Source organism: Cetorhinus maximus, chromosome 5, assembly GCF_964194155.1.
Source record: "Cetorhinus maximus chromosome 5, sCetMax3.hap1.1, whole genome shotgun sequence".
In the NCBI taxonomy this organism is placed as follows: domain Eukaryota; kingdom Metazoa; phylum Chordata; class Chondrichthyes; order Lamniformes; family Cetorhinidae; genus Cetorhinus; species Cetorhinus maximus.
Genome location: NC_135883.1, coordinates 167876027 through 167892628, shown reverse-complemented (window position 1 = coordinate 167892628; position 16602 = coordinate 167876027). Strand labels below are relative to the sequence as shown.

Genomic DNA, 16602 nt, shown 5'->3' with positions numbered 1-16602 from the left:
CCTCAAATGCTTGAATCAGAATTAAAGGTTCAGGTTTAATCACAGCTTGAGGTTTTCCTGTCACCTGACATATGTGTCATGATCTGCAGAATTTGACTACATCTTTATGCAATCCAGGCCAATAAAAATGTTTTTGCATTTTTGCCTGAGTTTCCTAATTCCTATATTTCCAACTATAGCAATTTCATTAGCTACTGTCAATATTTCATTTCTGTATCTAGATGGTATAATTATTTGATGTGCTACTGCCTACTTCTCATCTGCTGGAATATGGGACAGCCTTCATTTCTTCATTAACACATAACCTTTAAGGTAATAATACTCTGGAATACATTCTGCCTGTTTCCAAATTAGCTGTCTAATAGAACTTCTTTATTTGTGAATCCTTCTGCTGTAACTCTACCAATTTCACTGAGCTAAACATTTCCACTTCATTCTCTTCAACCTTCTCTTCCTGCACAACCTTTTCAAAAACTGCTCCACATAATTGGATGTCAGCATCCTTCCCCTGCCTTTTCGATTCCTCCTCTTCCTGTTTCAACCTGTGAGCTCGTGATCTCATTACTACACAATCTGGAAACAATCCAGGATGCTCTTTCTGCACCATCTCTGTTGAATGCATTGCCTCAGGCTGCTCGGCTACAGCAGGCATTACCAACATCTGTGATCCAGCTATATAATTACCTAAGATAAATTGAACCCCTGCAATGGACAATTTTTCCACTACTCCTACAATCACCTCACCTGTTTTCAACTTACTTTTTAAATTTACCTTCCAAAATGGAATAGGTTGAGCATCTCCATGAATCCCACTCATAACCATTCTTTCCTGCAATACTTCCTTTGGACAACAAATAGCACCATCCCATAATATTGAGGACTGACTAGCCTGTGTCCCTTAAAATTTTAACTCCTTCGCCTGCTCCCCACTGCACACATTGAAATACTTTCCCTTCACACACAAAATCTTTAAACGTTTATGTAACCTGCCCTCAGAACTCCCTTGGGTAAATTGTGAACACATTCCCACTTTTTTACCTAACACCTATTCTTCCTGCTTCACCTGTATACAAACCATTGGTTTTCCTTGCCCTTCAATCTCAGAATCCACAGCACTCTTATTTCCAGAATTTTACCGCATTCCACCTACTGAAATAGGTTTTCCCTATACCCTCCAACACGTTGACTTTGTGTGCTCCACCTTATTACAGTAAAAACATTTAAGCCTTCGAGTGTCACTTCTCATCTCAGAACCTTCTTTTTTGGTCTGAGGAGAAAACTCCTGAAAATTTCCAACTGCTCCTTCTCTTCCCTGACTACCTGCCTTCCTTTCAATTTCTCACTTTCTATCCTTGGATTTAAAAGGGTGATGAAATGAAATTTAGAGATTTTAAAGATTAAACTAAAACATTTATTCACAAAAGAAGAACAAACTTAAACACACGGCACCTTCCCATGCAACCGCAGAAGGTGCAACACCTGCCTCTTTACTTACCCCCTCCTCACCGCCAAGGACCCAAACACTCCTTTCAAGTGAAGCAGCATTTCACTTGCACATCCATCAATTTAGTCGAATGCATTTGCTGCTCCCAATGCGGTTTCCTCTACATTGGAGAGACCAAGCACAGACTGGGTGACCGCTTTGTGGAACACCTTCGGTCTGTCCGCAAGCATGACCCAGACCTCCCTGTCACTTGTCATTTCAACACACCATCCTGCTCTCATGCCCACATGTCCGTCCTTGGCCTGCTGCAATGTTCCAGTGAAGTTCGACGCAAACTGGAGGAACAGCACCTCATCTTCCGACTAGGCACTTTACAGCCATCCGGACTGAATATTGAGTTCAACAACTTTAGATCATGAACTCTCTCCTCCATCCCCATTCCCATTCTGATCCCCCTTTTTCCAATAATTTATAATTTATAATATTTTTTTATATATATATTTTTCTTTTCCCACCCTATTTCCATTATTTTTAAATGTTTTTCCATCCATTGTTTTATCTCTATCTCATTCACACCGTATCTGCTGAGATTTCACTCTAGTTTTACTTATCTCCATTTCAAATGCCTATTTTACAACTCACTTCTTTGATAATTTAAACTTTGCAGTCTAATCATCTCTACTTTAATTAAATTAGCCCCACACACAGAACCATACACACATACAAACATAAAACTGCTTTAAAATATCCCAAATAGGATTAGGAAAAATATGATAATTTCTTGACAGGAGCCTGAGGGCAGCATCATTGAAGGCCCATCACAGCGCTCACCCACATCCCCATCGGTGGGTCCTAGATGTAGAGTAGCCTTGGGATCAAAATCTGGTGAGCACACCACACAATCTGTTCCACAGCAGGCAGAAGCAGGGACACCCTTGGTCGCTGGCATTTGGAGAAGGACTGCTGAAGGCAAGGAATCTGCTGAATCCAAGTCAGACGATGAGCCTCTTGACTCGGTCCTCAATCAGTTGCAAAGACAATCATGAGAACATCAGGAAGGGTTGACTGGTGCACTCCTCAGATTGCAAGGAACAATGGAGGAATCTGTCCGCCCTTCAGTCCGAGGTGATAGCACCGGAATGCCGATGCATCGAGGTCAAAATGGGCAGGATGGCAGCTATCATGGAGACTTGGGTACAGGACATCGGTCCTGCACTGCTGCGCGGGCTGAACTCCATCGCTGACGCCATAGTTGGCCTCCAACTGTGCCAACGCAAAAGGTGTGTAGGGCAGCTCGACCTCACTCCAACTTCCCCTTCGCCTCAAGGGGTCAGTCAGAGGCCATCTGGCACCCATGAGGACCAACAGCTCGATGCCCCCGAGCCATCCACCCAGGTGATTCCAGGAATGTCCGGCCAATCCAAAACCCCTCTCCCTGTGACTCCCGCAGCTCTAGCTCCAAAATCTGAGGAGGGTGCAGCTGGCTCATAGCAGGACACCCAAAGTAGTTCGGGGCCTTCTAGGTCTCAGACCTCCAGAGGTCGCCTGCCAAGGTAATCACAGATAGGGCATAGCAGTCAGCAGGCTGCCTCCACCCACACTATAGATGTCGGAGGAGCACCAAGGCAGGCTTAGGAAGGTTAAGAAGATGTAGTTGCACAGTCTGGGCACGGGTGCTAATCACTTGCAACTTAATGTTCACTATTGTAAATAAACTCCCATGAATGTCTTCTTGCCTATGGCTCCTTGTTATGATGAGCAGTGTTCGTGTCACTCAGTTGAGAAACCTTGGTTCCTGCACAAAATAAAGGCAGGTGTCTCAGTTCAGGGCCTCTTCCCTGTGCAGTGTGTAACCTTCAGACCAAAGTGATGGTCTGGCTTCACACTCGCTGGACACATTATTGATGCCTGCACCTCAATGGTGCTTGTCTTTGCTGCCAGAATATCATGAGCAGGCATTACAGAGTTCCGTCATTCTCTCTATGTGCTCTCAGCACCTTTGAGGTAGGGTTGGCCCCCATCTCTTCAGCATCTATGACTGTTGGTGGTGTGCTCCTGAAGGGGAGCAGCTGCTGAGGCCTGAAGGATTAGGTACATTTAAAGCTTCATGACTGCGTAACCATGATATGACCCTGATCACAGAGTCCAGGCAAGCTTCCCTCAGCCAGACAAGAGTCAAACATTCACAGAGACTATGTGAAGATCTATGGAGTGTCTTCACTGCATGTCGTCATCATCCTCCTGGGGTCTAGCGACTAGTAAGGCCTCCGCTGTTTCTCCATGACATGAGCCTAAGCACTGAGGGTATGTGGCGCTGCCATCAGCCACACAGGAGTCAAACATTCACAGGTGCAAGGTGAGGGTGTCAGGACTGTCCTCACTGCACCTTCTCATCATCCTCCAAGATCCTTGCAATTATGAGGGCTCCCGAGAGCGCCTGCCTCGTCTGACCAATGTGATAGCCTCATCGCTGGCATCCTCACCTTTGAGGACCTCATCACCATCATCCCCTTCGGAGGAGATGTGCAGCTCTTTCATCTCCTCCTCAGCTATGTCCTCCCACCATTGCAGCACCAGGTTGCGGGCAGCTAGCTACAATGGTGTGTGACACCCTTGATTGACTGTATTGCAGTGCTCCACTGGACCTGTTGAGACACTGGAACCTCATTTTCAAGATGCCTTTCATTTGCTCTACCAAAGTCCGATTCACAACATAGCCTCATTGTACCGTCGCTGTGCTGCAGTCTGAGGCTGCCGCATGGACATCATCAGCCAGGTCCTCTGTGGGTAGCTGTGTTGATCTTTCACCACCCCCTCCCCCCACCCCACCCCGAAAAGGGCCATCTGTCACTTGTTCTATGTAGTTCTTTCACAGAGTGCTGATCCTTGTTCTGCTATTCACACATTCTGCTTTCTTACCTTTATGCCATTATCGGCACCTTCTTCAGCCTTTGCCACTACCGTTAACACTCCCTTTGTCTTGTGTCCATGACATCTTTGTCAATCTCTGCTTAGCCCCCACCTATCGCTGACCTTCTATCCTGCTTCACCTGATCCACCCCCCTTAAACAGTTTAAGTTCCATCACTTTCTACTCCTCTTTAGCTCTGAAGAAGTCATATAGACTCGAAACATTAACTCTGTTTCTCCCTCCACAGATGCTGTCAGACCTGCTGAGTTTTTCCAGCATTTTCTGTTTCTATCTCTGCGGGTAGCCCTTGTCCCAAAGAGCCAACCCTACAGCCTCTGTGGACTCTGGAAGATGTCAGGGATCTGAGACCTGCTAAGGATGTCAAATGTGGTTGCTTCCTGGAATCAAGCGCAGACCTGTAGGATGTGTTTGTGGTTGTTGCACACCAGCTGAACATTCAGCGAGTCGAACCCCTTGCAGCTGATGTAGCTGACTGCTTATTGTCATAGAGATCTAAGTGCCATGTGATGGCACCCTGCACCTGTGGAAAACCAGAGATGTGCGCAAATCCCAGCACTCTTGCTTCCTGGCTTTCCTAATCCCAGTTGAAATGCACAAAGTTCTGTGCCTTCGCAAAGATAGCGTCCATGGCCTCCTTGATACACTTGTGCGTGGATACATCTGAGACCCCACACAGATCACCTGTGGAGCCCAGGAAGGAGCCACTGGTGTAAAAATTGAGCGCTATGATCACTTGCATGGCCACTGGCAGTGAATGCCCTCTATGTCTTATGGCACCAAATCCTGCAGCAGGTGGCATATGTGAACAACCAGTTTACTCGGCATGAGCAGTCTTCGGTGACACTGGTTCTCAGTCATTTGCAGGAATGACAATTGCCGTCTATAGACCCTGGGTCTAGCAAAGTGCCTACGAGCAACGGCTCTCTGTGGATCATCAGCTGCTTGGGCAGTTGGCCCTGCCGCTGCTTCACCTTGAGGGAGGTGCTCCTCCCTTTGCTGAGCCAGGTGCCTGTGCCGCACTATTTTACTTTTCTGCTCTCTGTAAGCCATGAGGCATACTGTTAAATCACTAGGCTCCATGATCTGGATGTTTTCCTGCAGGATCAAAGAGCGAGATGCACGGGTTAGTATATGTGTCCTAAGAGCCCCTCTTGGTTAAGCCTGAAAGCCTCTTCACAGATGCAGGAGTGTGCTGGTCACCACTTGGATGGCCAGTGTGTAGTGTACTTCATGGCTGTCCAAAACTCCAACCACCTCCGCCCAATCCACTTGACTGATTGGCATCAACTTCAACCACTAGACTGCATGCTGTGCTCTCAGTTCAGGCGCGGCATCCTTCTAACCCACATCACAAGGATGTGCTGTTAGCTTGAACCATGAGGGATACTGTTCCAATCCTTAATAAAGACATAAGGAGCTCTGAGCACCTCCGCCAGTGACTGCGCCATGGCCATCATTTGCAAGGTGATTCTACAATTTGCCCAACCGGCCAATTGTTATGCTGCCCCCAAAACACACATTAATTTGCAGTCTGCACCTGAGGGATGAAGGTTCTAGAGAATTTGGTGACACATTCATGCTTTTGCATTGCTTAAGTGGGCAAAAAAGCTTCAGAGGCCCGACTCCAAGCATGTCAATGGAGAAGCTGCTGAACGGTCTGAGCTGCGGAAGAATGTTCACTTTTGACAAGCTTTTCCAAGTGCGTGACCACTTCGCTCATGCTCCCCGCCCCCACCCCTCCACCTCCTCAATATCTGCTTGTGTTCGCCCTTCAGCCAGTGCTACCTTGCCCCCGCCCCAACCTGGCATGTACTTGTGCACTTTCCTCGGTCTGTGCTGCCTTGCCCCTGTCCACCATCCACCCTCTCCAACCCCGGCCTCACCTGCACTGGAGTCCTTGTCCCGGCAGTGCACGGAAAGACAACCGTGCCCCCGGCCCAAATGCAAGGAGCCTCTTCCTTGATGTCCTACAGGTAATGTTCGCGAACGCTTGCAATGTTGGGTGCACTCCCCTCGAAGTTCCCTTGAAGAATCAGTTTGCCAGGTACATGCCTTCTAAAGGCAATATTGAAGCACACCATTCTGAAGTCACGTTCTGAAGGTAAATTTGACTTGGGGGAATGATTCAAAATGCTGGTGAGCGGGGCTTATAATGAGATGCTAAAGTATTGAAATTAGGTTCCCAAACTGCCACAGCAGGAAGCACAGCTTGCAATTGATGGGTGGAGCAGATGATTGCAAACTGGTTTTACAATAACATGAAATCGAATTTTGGCCTCCTCACCATATTGTCCGCTCATGCTCGCCATGACACTAGCCGCCAATAGGACCGGATGAGTCCTCCCTTTGCCTTACCAAATGCTTGTGGAGTGGTGCCCCCCAAACTATAGTGTAGTAATCTGACGTGAATTATACCTTTAAGACGAATGTTGTAATAGAAGATCACATGGTCTTGGTATCCAATAGCAGAGTAGCACTGGCTACCTCTGTAGTCAGTAGTCTTGAGTTAGAGACTGAAGTGTAAAGACAGAGTTTTGAGTTGAAAATACACAAGTGTAGATGCTGAGTTCCTTTTGTAAATAAAAAGAATGTGTTTCTTCTAAGAATGATCTACTGATCTTCTCTGTCTTTAGTACCAACTCGGTCATCTAGAAACAAGCATGCAATCCGGAATCTTAAGTCCCAACAAACCAGGGTACAGGATCCAACATATAGATAAGCTATTGGGCAGAATTTTGCCCTCTCTGGGCGGGCTCGGCAGGGGTGGGGCGGGAGAGGTTGGGAAGTCGACCGCCGCCCGCGATCAGGGCCAGCCCGTGATTTCACGCTGGTGGGCCAATTAAGGCCCACCCAGCATGAAACACACGCTTCAGTGCTCAGTGCTGCCTGTGAGGGAGGGGGAGGAGGGCAAGCATGCAAGTTCATGCATGCACGCAGGAAAAGCTCCCTGAGACACGGAGCTGACTCAAGGAAATGAAGATATGAAAAATCAAAAATTAAGATTTTTAAATTGTTAAAATGTCCCATGAGCAGGGACATGTTAGAAATTAGTATGAAAACTTTTTTAAATGATGGATCGAAACCTAATCCCGCCCGTGGATGAGGTTTTGTGGAAAATACAAAGGCCGCTTGGTCTTTTCGCCTGCCTGCCAACCATAAGGCTGGATAGGCAGTGCAAAATTTAAATCAATTAGATTGTTAATGATCTTAATAGTCCTTTCAATTGTGGGCAGGCACACTGCCAACTCCTGCGCACGCCCACCGACCGAAATATCGCGCATTGTTTTACGTTCATTCGGGTCGGGCACACGCTTGCCCGATGAGCGAAAAATTTGGCGCATTGGCTCTCTAATGAAGAGAGATGCCCATGGCCCTGAAGAAGGGTGATACGGACTCGAAATGTTAACTCTGTTTCCCTCTCCACAGATACTGCTGGACCTGCTGAGTTTTTCCAGCATTTTCTGTTTTTGTTGCCCATGGCCCTTTGTGGACTCTGGTAAATTACCATCTCTAAGGGATTCTCTTCCTCTTTATGTATCTGTAGGAACTCTTGCTGTCTGTTTTTACATTTCTTGCTAGTTTACTCTCATAATCTATTTTCTCCCTCTTTATTTTTTTAGGTATCCTTTGCTGTTTTCTAAAATTTTCCCAACCTTCTGACCTACTACTAATCTTTTCCTGCAATTTAATAGCACCTTAAATGTCTTTAGTTAGCCAGAGATAGTTCATCAAGCCTCACCAAGTGCCTTTCATTTTTTTCCTTTTATTATTACTTGTAAAAGCTTACTCACTACCAATGTTAAATTAACCAGCTTGTAGTTACTAGAAATGTAATTGCACCCTTTCCTGATCAAGGATGCTGTATTTTTCACTTTCCAATCTTTTGCCACCTCCCAATATCTAGAGAATATTGGAAGATTATGGTAAGCATTCCTGCTATCTGAACCCCCCCACTTTCTTTTAATTGTTATTCTGTTCTCATATTCTCTCTTTACCGGTCTTACTTTCCTCTTCACTTCCCCTCTTAACTTACTATGGTTAATCTATTTATCACTTGAAACGTTCCCTTGACGTGTACCACACTCCATCCTTTCTTGTTTCGTCATATTCTCTATCTCCCTTGTCATCCAAAGTACTGAAATTCTGAAACTAAAAGCAGAAAATGCTGAAAATACTCAATAAATCAGGCGACATCTGTGGATGCAGAAAGAGAATTAAAGTTGTAGCTCTGACAAAGAACATTGAGCCGAAACAAAGTGGTCCAGTCCAACCTGAAAAATGCTCCTTTAGTCCAACGATGGAATTTAATGTAGGCAATTGGAGTCTCGCCCAGCAACTGAAGACCCAGCAAGAGTCTTGCATTGTCTCTTTTCAGGAAGGCTTACTGCATTAAGTGCCAATCTGGGCAACAGTGGACCTTCCTCAGTATCATGGGTCCCATGGACAACAGTCCCACCCACCAAGAGCTGCTGACCAGTCAGAGGCTGGCAGCTCTTAATTGCTCAGTGAAGAATCCTGCTTTGGACACCATGAAGTAGGCATCGTAATCTTGAGTGTGTTAACAGGAAGTCTTTATTAGCAACTCATAAATATATGCATATGTACAGCAGAGAGTACAGGCATGGAGTTGATTCCATCCTAGGCCTTTACACTTTTGTCCATCTCTAGACTGACCCTGGCTCCGGGTTGTTTGCCTCCTTAAATCACTGTGCGGGTGGTACTGTACTCAGTCCCACATTAACCTTGTATGTACTAGACCCTACTGCTACACCCAGCAGCGTCGCCAGGGAGGTGTTGGCAGCTGGTGGCCTAGGATCGCCAATGGCCCCAAGCCACAGGTGAGTGATGGCAGGAGGGGGTTGTGGTCACAGGTGAGGGGGGAAGGAGGTGTTGACAGCAAGGGCAAGGCGGTGGCCATCAGTGGTCAACCCCCCCTTTCCTGATGCCCAGTCCCTCAGTGAGGCACTGATTACCTTTGAATGAGGGGCTCCCATCTCCTTTTGGAAGCCTTCATTCAACTCCAACAGGGTTCGCTCTTCGGGCTTCCTGCATGGCAAGTCCTCTGCCTGCTGCAGGGTGAATACCAGCAGCATGAGGATGAGGACCTTAAATGAGCACTAATTGCTCATATAAGGACCTCATTTTGTTGCAGGGTTGCAAGGCTGCCCAAAAGCTTGTCTGCCACAAACAGGCAGGGCAAAGGCGAGAAGGCAGCAGGGTCCCCAACCGTATGATTAAATGAACCCCCATGACCAAACTGACCCAGGGGTGTGCACTAAATTCAGCCCCAACTCTTTGTTAGTTACCTTCTAATCTAATTGTTACCTTTTAATCTAATTTTCTACATTGCCCCTAATTCCTCGTTTTCTGAAAGCACATAGACCCTGCTTTCAATGCATTTTTCCCATGCACCACTTCTATCATCTCGTCAAAGAACTCTGGCTGGTTTGTCAAGCGCAATCTTCATTTCTCAAATATGTGTTTGCTACTTCTAATTATTTTCTCTTCTAAATTTTTCATAATTTTTCATTAAAGATTCTAAAATTTCCTCACTGTCTATATTAAACTAATTGATCTGTGATTATCTGAGTTAATTTTGTTTCTATTTTTGATCTCAGCACTCATACATTCTTCATAGAATCCTGATAAATGTGTGATAAATCATTTTTAAGAATTAATGGTAGTGTTAATTGTGACATAATTCATGTTGACCATGTGATTCATTCCTCTATCGGACCATTTCTAGGTGTCGTAGGTTGCCCAAAGGATTGAAGGAATGGCAGGCGTTTCTGGATCTGAAAAACAAAATAGATGATTTCAGTGAATCATGTCCTCTCCTGGAAATGATGTCCAGCAAGTCAATAAAATCAAGACATTGGGCCCGGATATCTGAAGTAACAAGGCATGAGTTTAATGTGGCGTCAGAAACGTTCTCTCTGAAAAACGTTATGGATGCTCCACTGCTTCAATTTAAGGATGAAATTGAGGTATATTGAGCTATTAGTCAGTGTAACTCGAACCTCATAGGAGGAGAATTTGGTTTTGAGTGATGGCACAAAATGGGAAGCTAGGAATGCACTCCCCCATTTTCTATTCTATTCTGTTCCACCTGAGACCCAAGACACCTAGAGTGGCCCATAATCTATTTTTATACTGGCAGACCAGTCTTTTAGGCAGTCTGGCCATGGTCTGGTATCAAATGAGTGCATGCCTGGTACTTTGTGGCTTAATACATTTAGTGAAGCACAGGTGGGGCCTGTGCTTGTTATTTTCCAATCTGCAGCAGCCGCAAATTGACTGGGGCATAGCAAACAGGTTGTTTTTCTTTTTTTAATTTCCCCCACCCCCATCTCTGGAAACACAATGAACCTCCAAACGTGGTGGCATCACAGCCTGTGCATGATGGCTTCATCCCTGTGCTTCATAACGGTGTCCAGTATTAGTGGCCTCCAGCAGTGGCCACACTAATGTCACTCTAAGATTTTTCAGCCTCATTTACTCCACCTCTATAAATAATTTGGAATTATTGTTATCTGCGTGAACATCCAACATTGTTTTCACAGCCTGTTCCAAAATCATCCTGCCCCTGTTTCTTCTCCTCCGTCTATTTTATTTTAAGTACATGCTCAGTACCTGAATTGGAGGTACGACTAATGTAGTTACAACTCTGAGTTTTGGACTCTTCCACATTTGGAATCAGCTTCTGTATCTTATCCTTATTCAACCCATTCATAATTTTTAAGATAAAAGCCAAATGTTTAAGACCTCTAAAAAGCATACTTTTTAATACCTCTACCAGAGCACTTCTCAGACTTTGATTAAATAAAAGAGTGCCAACTTTTTTTGACAACTTACTTTCCTACCTATTTTTGTATCATCAGCAAATTTAGTGACCGTACATTCGGTCCCTTTATCCAAGTCATCAATATAGATCATAAATAGTTGAGGCCATAGCAGTGATCTCTATGGCACTCCACTAGTTGCAGCTTACCAACCCAAAAAATACCCATTTATCCCGACTCTGTAATTCCTATTAGCAAACCAACCCTCTATCCATGCTATTATGTTACCACCTAAGCCATAGCTCTTATTCTGAGAAGTAACTTTTGATGTGGCACTTTATTAAATGACTTCTGTAAATCCAAATGTACCACATCTCCCTTTATCCACCATGCTTGTTACCTCCTCAAAGAACTCTAATAATTTAGTCAAACATGATTTCCCTTTCACAAAACTTTATTGTCTCTAACTGATTGTATTATGATTTTCTAACTGTCTTGCTATTACTTCCTTAATAATGGATTCTAACATTTCCCCTAATGTTAGGCTAATTGGCCTATAGTTTCCTGCTTTTTGACTTGCTCTTTTCTTGAATAGTGATTTTCCAAGCCTCTGGAACTTTCCCAGAATCTAGGGAATTTTGTAACAGCTACTATCTCTGCAGCCACTTCTTTTAAGACCCTGGGATGCAGACCATCAAGTGCAGCCTTGAGTTCCAATAGCTTTCCTTATTATTTGAAGTCCCTCCCATGCACCCCCCAACAAAATCTTTTACCTCTTGATTTTCAAGTATCCTTGGATATTTTTTCTGTCTTCTAGAACAAAAAACAAAGAACAAAGATAAGTACAGCACAGGAACAGGCCCTTCGGCCCTCCAAGCCTGCGCCAATCATAATGCCCGTCAACTAAAACATTTTGCACTTCCGTGGTCCGTATCCCTCTATTCCCACCCTATTCATGTATTTGTCAAGCTGCCTCTTAAACACCACTATCGTACCTGCTTCCACCACCTCCTCTGGCAGCGAATTCCAGACACTCACTACCCTCTGTGTAAAAAACTTGCCCCGCACATCTCCTCTATAGTTTTCTCCTCTCACCTTAAATTTATGTCTCCTAGTAATTGACTCTTCCACCCTGGGGAAAAGCTTCTGACTATCTACTCTGTCCATGCCACTCATAATTTTGTAAACTTCTATCAAGTCGCCCCTCAATCTCCGTCGCTCTAGAGAGAACAATCTGAGTTTCTCCAACCTCTCCTCATAGTTAATAACCTCCAGACCAGGCAGCATCCTGGTAAACCTCCTCTGCACCCTCTCCAACGCCTCCATATCCTTCTGATAATGTGGCGACCAGAATTGCACGCAATATTCCAAGTGTGGCCTAACCAAGGTTCTATTCAGCTGCAGCATGACTTCCCAGCTTTTATACTTAATACCCCTGCCAATGAAGGCAAGCATGTCATATGCCTTCCTGACTACCTTATCCACCTGCGTTGCCACTTTCAGTGACCTGTGGACCTGTACACCCAGATCCCTCTGCCCGTCGATGCACTTAAGGGTTCTGCCATTTACTGTATAATTCCTGCCTGTATTAGACCTTCCAAAATGCATTACCTCGCATTTGTCCGGATTAAACTCCATCTGCCATTTCTCCGCCCAAGTCTCCAACCGATCTATATCCCGTTGTATCCTTTGACAATCCTCTTCACTATCTGCAACTCCTCTAACCTTAGTGTCGTCTGCAAACTTACTAATTAGCCCAGTTACATTTTCCTCCAAATCATTTATGTATACTACAAACAGCAAAGGTCCCAGCACTGATCCCTGCGGAACTCCACTAGTCACAGCTCTCCATTCAGAAAAGCACCCTTCCACTGCTACCCTCTGTCTTCTATGACCAAGCCAATTCTGTATCCATCTTGCCAGCTCACCTCTGATCCCGTGCGACTTTACCTTCTGTACCAGTCTGCAATGAGGGACCTTGTCAAAGGCCTTACTGAAATCCATGTATATAACATCCACTGCCCTTCCATCGTCGATCATCTTTGTCACTTCCTCGAAAAACTTGATCAAGTTAGTGAGACACGACCTCTCCTTCACAAAACCTTGCTGCCTCTCACTAATACGCCCATTTGCTTCCAAATGGTAGTAAATCCTGTCACGAAGAATCTTCTCCAATAATTTCCCTACCACTGACATAAGGCTCACTGGCCTGTAATTTCCTGGATTATCCCTGCTACCCTTCTTAAACAATGGAACAACATTGGCCATTCTCCAGTGAAGACAGACAAAAAATGCCCATTCAAAGCTTCTGCCATTTCCTTGTTTTCCATTAATCATTCCCAGTCTCAGCATCTAAGGGGTCAATGCTCATTTTAACTACTTTTTTTTGTCTTTTTGAATATTTGTAGAAAGTTTTGCTATCTGTTTTTATATTTCAAGCTAGCTTTCTCTCATATTCTAATTTCTCTCTTTTTTTAAGTAACTCTTTTATGATTTCTAAAATATGTCCAATCTTCTGATTTGCCACTAATCTTTGCCTTTTCTTGCAATTTGAAATGATCTTTAACCTCCTTTGTTAGCATCCTTTTCACAGAGTCTTTCTTTCTTAATGGAATATATCTTTGCTGAGAATTATGAAATATCTCCTTTAATGTCTTCCTGCTCCTCTATTGTCCTATCTTTTAACCTATTTTCCCAATTAATTTTAGCCAACTCTGTCTTCATACCTTTGTAATTACCTTTATACAAGTTTAATACACTAGTCTTAGATCCAGACTTCTCATCTTCAAGCTGAATGTGAAATTCTATCATATTATGATTGCTTTAGGCTGGTTTAAAAGAGACCATTAATTAATCCGGTCTCATTTCACGTTACCAGAGTTAAAATAGCCTTCTCCCTGGTTGGTGCTGGAACATGCTGCTGTAAGAAACTGTCCTGAATATATACTATGAACTTGTCCTGCAGGCTATCTTTGCCAATCTGATTCGTCCAATCTATATGAAGAATAAAATCACCCATGATTTTTGCAGTTGATTTCCTACGAGCCCCTATGATTTCTTTGTGTATATTCTGTTCTACTGTGTAGCTACTATTAGGAGGCATATAAACTACTCCCACAAGTGACTTCTTACCTTTGCTATTTCTTTTCTCTATCCAAACTGATTCTACATCTTGATCTTCCAAACTACTTGAATGGCTCCCTGCACCATGGTGCCATGCCCAGTTCGCTCATCCACTCTGCAGAACCCGTTTTCATCCATACAACCTGTCAGAACCATAATCCTGTTGGACCATTGCAAAGGCTGAGGGTCCTCAAATTCTGCCTTCTGAGGAGTATTCGTGAGGATGAGAACTATGTGGCTAGCACGTTTCAGAAGATAGTCACCCCGCTGCTTAAGAAAGAACAGGCAGAGAGGGACTGGGTGGCTGTAAGAAAGACAAGAAATGCAAGGCAGATAGTGCAGCAGACCCCTGAGGACATCCCACTTCCTAACAGGTATTCAGTTCTGAGTACCAATGGGGGACAGGATCCTTCTGGAGAGAGTAGCGAGGGTCATGACCCAGAACACCGTGGGTTGCTCAGCTGTGCAGGGAGGGAGGAGAAAAGATGGAGAGCAATAGTGGTAGGGAACAGACAGGTGCCCCTGTTGTCACAGGCAAGATTTCAGGATGGAATTTTACCTCTCTGGTGAAAGGGTCATGGTTGTTACTGAGAGGCTTCAAAGCATTCTGGAGGGTGAGGGTACACAGCCAAAGGTCATTGTTCACATTGGCACCAACAATATAGGTAGGAAAACGGATGAGGTCCTGCGGGCTGATTTCAGAGAGTAAGGAAAGAAATTAGCAAGCAGGACCTCAAAGGTAGTAATCTCCGGATTACTTCCAAGGCCATGTGCTAGTTAGTAGGGAAATAGGAGACTAAACCAGATGAATACGTGGCTGGAGAAATGATGCAGGTGGGAGAGCTTCAGATTTCTGGGCATTGAGATCAGCTCTGGGGAAGGTGGGATCTGTACAAGCCGGTCTACACCCAAATAAGACTGGGATGAATGTCCTTGCAGGGAGATTTGCCAGTGTTATTGGGAAGGTTTAAAATGGTTTGGCAGGGGATGAGAACCTGAGGGCAGATTTAGATAGGACAAATTCAGAATAGGGAGCAGGAGACAGAAAATTAACAAGTGACTCTGAAAGACAGAAGAAGCAAAGGTTAAAAGGTTTACAACACAGGAATTTGGCAGTGTTAAAAGGTATTTATTTAATTGCAAGGAGTATAGCAAGCAAAGCCGATGAGCTGAGGGCACAAACAGACAAATAGCAGCATGATATCATTGCTACAATGGAAAATTGGCTTAAAGAGGGGCAAAAATGGCAGCTCAACATCCCTGGATAGAGGGTTTTCAGGCAGGATAGAGAGGGGGCTAAAAAGTAGCATTATTGGTTATAGCTGTGGGAAGGGATGATATACTAAATAAATCATCAAATGAGGATATATGGATTGAGTTTAGGAATAAAAAGGAGGCAGCCACACTACTAGGAGAGTACTATAGACCCCAAATAATGAGAGGGAGACAGAAGAGCAAATATGTAGACAAATTTCTGACTGCAAAAGCAATAGGGCAATAATAGTTGGGGACTTCAACTAGCACAATATCAATTGGGACACAAAATTATTGAACTGCATTCAAGAGAACTTTTATGGCTAGCACATAACCAGCCCAATGAGAGGGAGTGCAATTCTGGATTTAGTCTTAGGAAGTTTTGTTTTTTATTTGTTCATGGGACATGGCTGCCACTGGCTAGGCCAGCATTTATTTCCTATCCCTAATTGGCCTTGTTCAGAGGGCATTTGGTGTGGGTCTGGAGTCACGTGTTAGCAAGACCAGGTAAGGACAGCAGATTTCTATCTCGAAAGGACATTAGTAAACCAGATCAGTTTTTATGACAGTCAACAATGGTTTCATGGTCATCACCAGAGTTTTAATTCCAAATTTTGTACTAAATTCAAATTCCACTATCTGCTGTGGTGGGATTTGAACCTGGGTCCACAGGGGATTATCCTGAGTCTCTAGAATATGAGTGCAGTGACAATACCGCTATGCCACCTCCCCCAATGAAGCTGGGCAAATGGGTAAAGTAGCAGTGGGGACCATTTTGGAGATAGTGACCATAATACAGTTACATTTAGCATAATTATGGAAGGGGACAAAGATAGAATAGGAGTAAAAGTTCTAAATTGAGCAAAGACAAATTTTACGAAGCTGTGAGGTGATCTGGCGAAAGTGGTCTGGTTACAGCTACTTGAAGGTAAACCAGTGACAGACCAATGGGAGGCATTCAAAGCAAGATTTGAAGGGTACAGTGTAGACATGTCCCCACAAAGAAAAAGGGTGGTACTACCAAATCTAGACCCCCCTGCTTATCCAGAAGCATACAAGGAAAGATTA

The 16602-nt window shown here is 44.4% G+C and overlaps 1 protein-coding gene across 1 annotated transcript in view; it reads left to right on the top strand.

The window, feature by feature from the left end:
• Positions 1 to 16602, top strand: part of LOC144681151 (dynein axonemal heavy chain 8-like) — a 1659468-nt gene that overhangs the window by 1004859 nt on the left and 638007 nt on the right. Inside the window, exon 34 of the mRNA XM_078542878.1 lies at positions 10122 to 10362. Within this exon, the coding sequence (XP_078399004.1) occupies positions 10122 to 10362 (241 nt within the window). The remainder of the gene's footprint in view (positions 1 to 10121; positions 10363 to 16602) is intronic.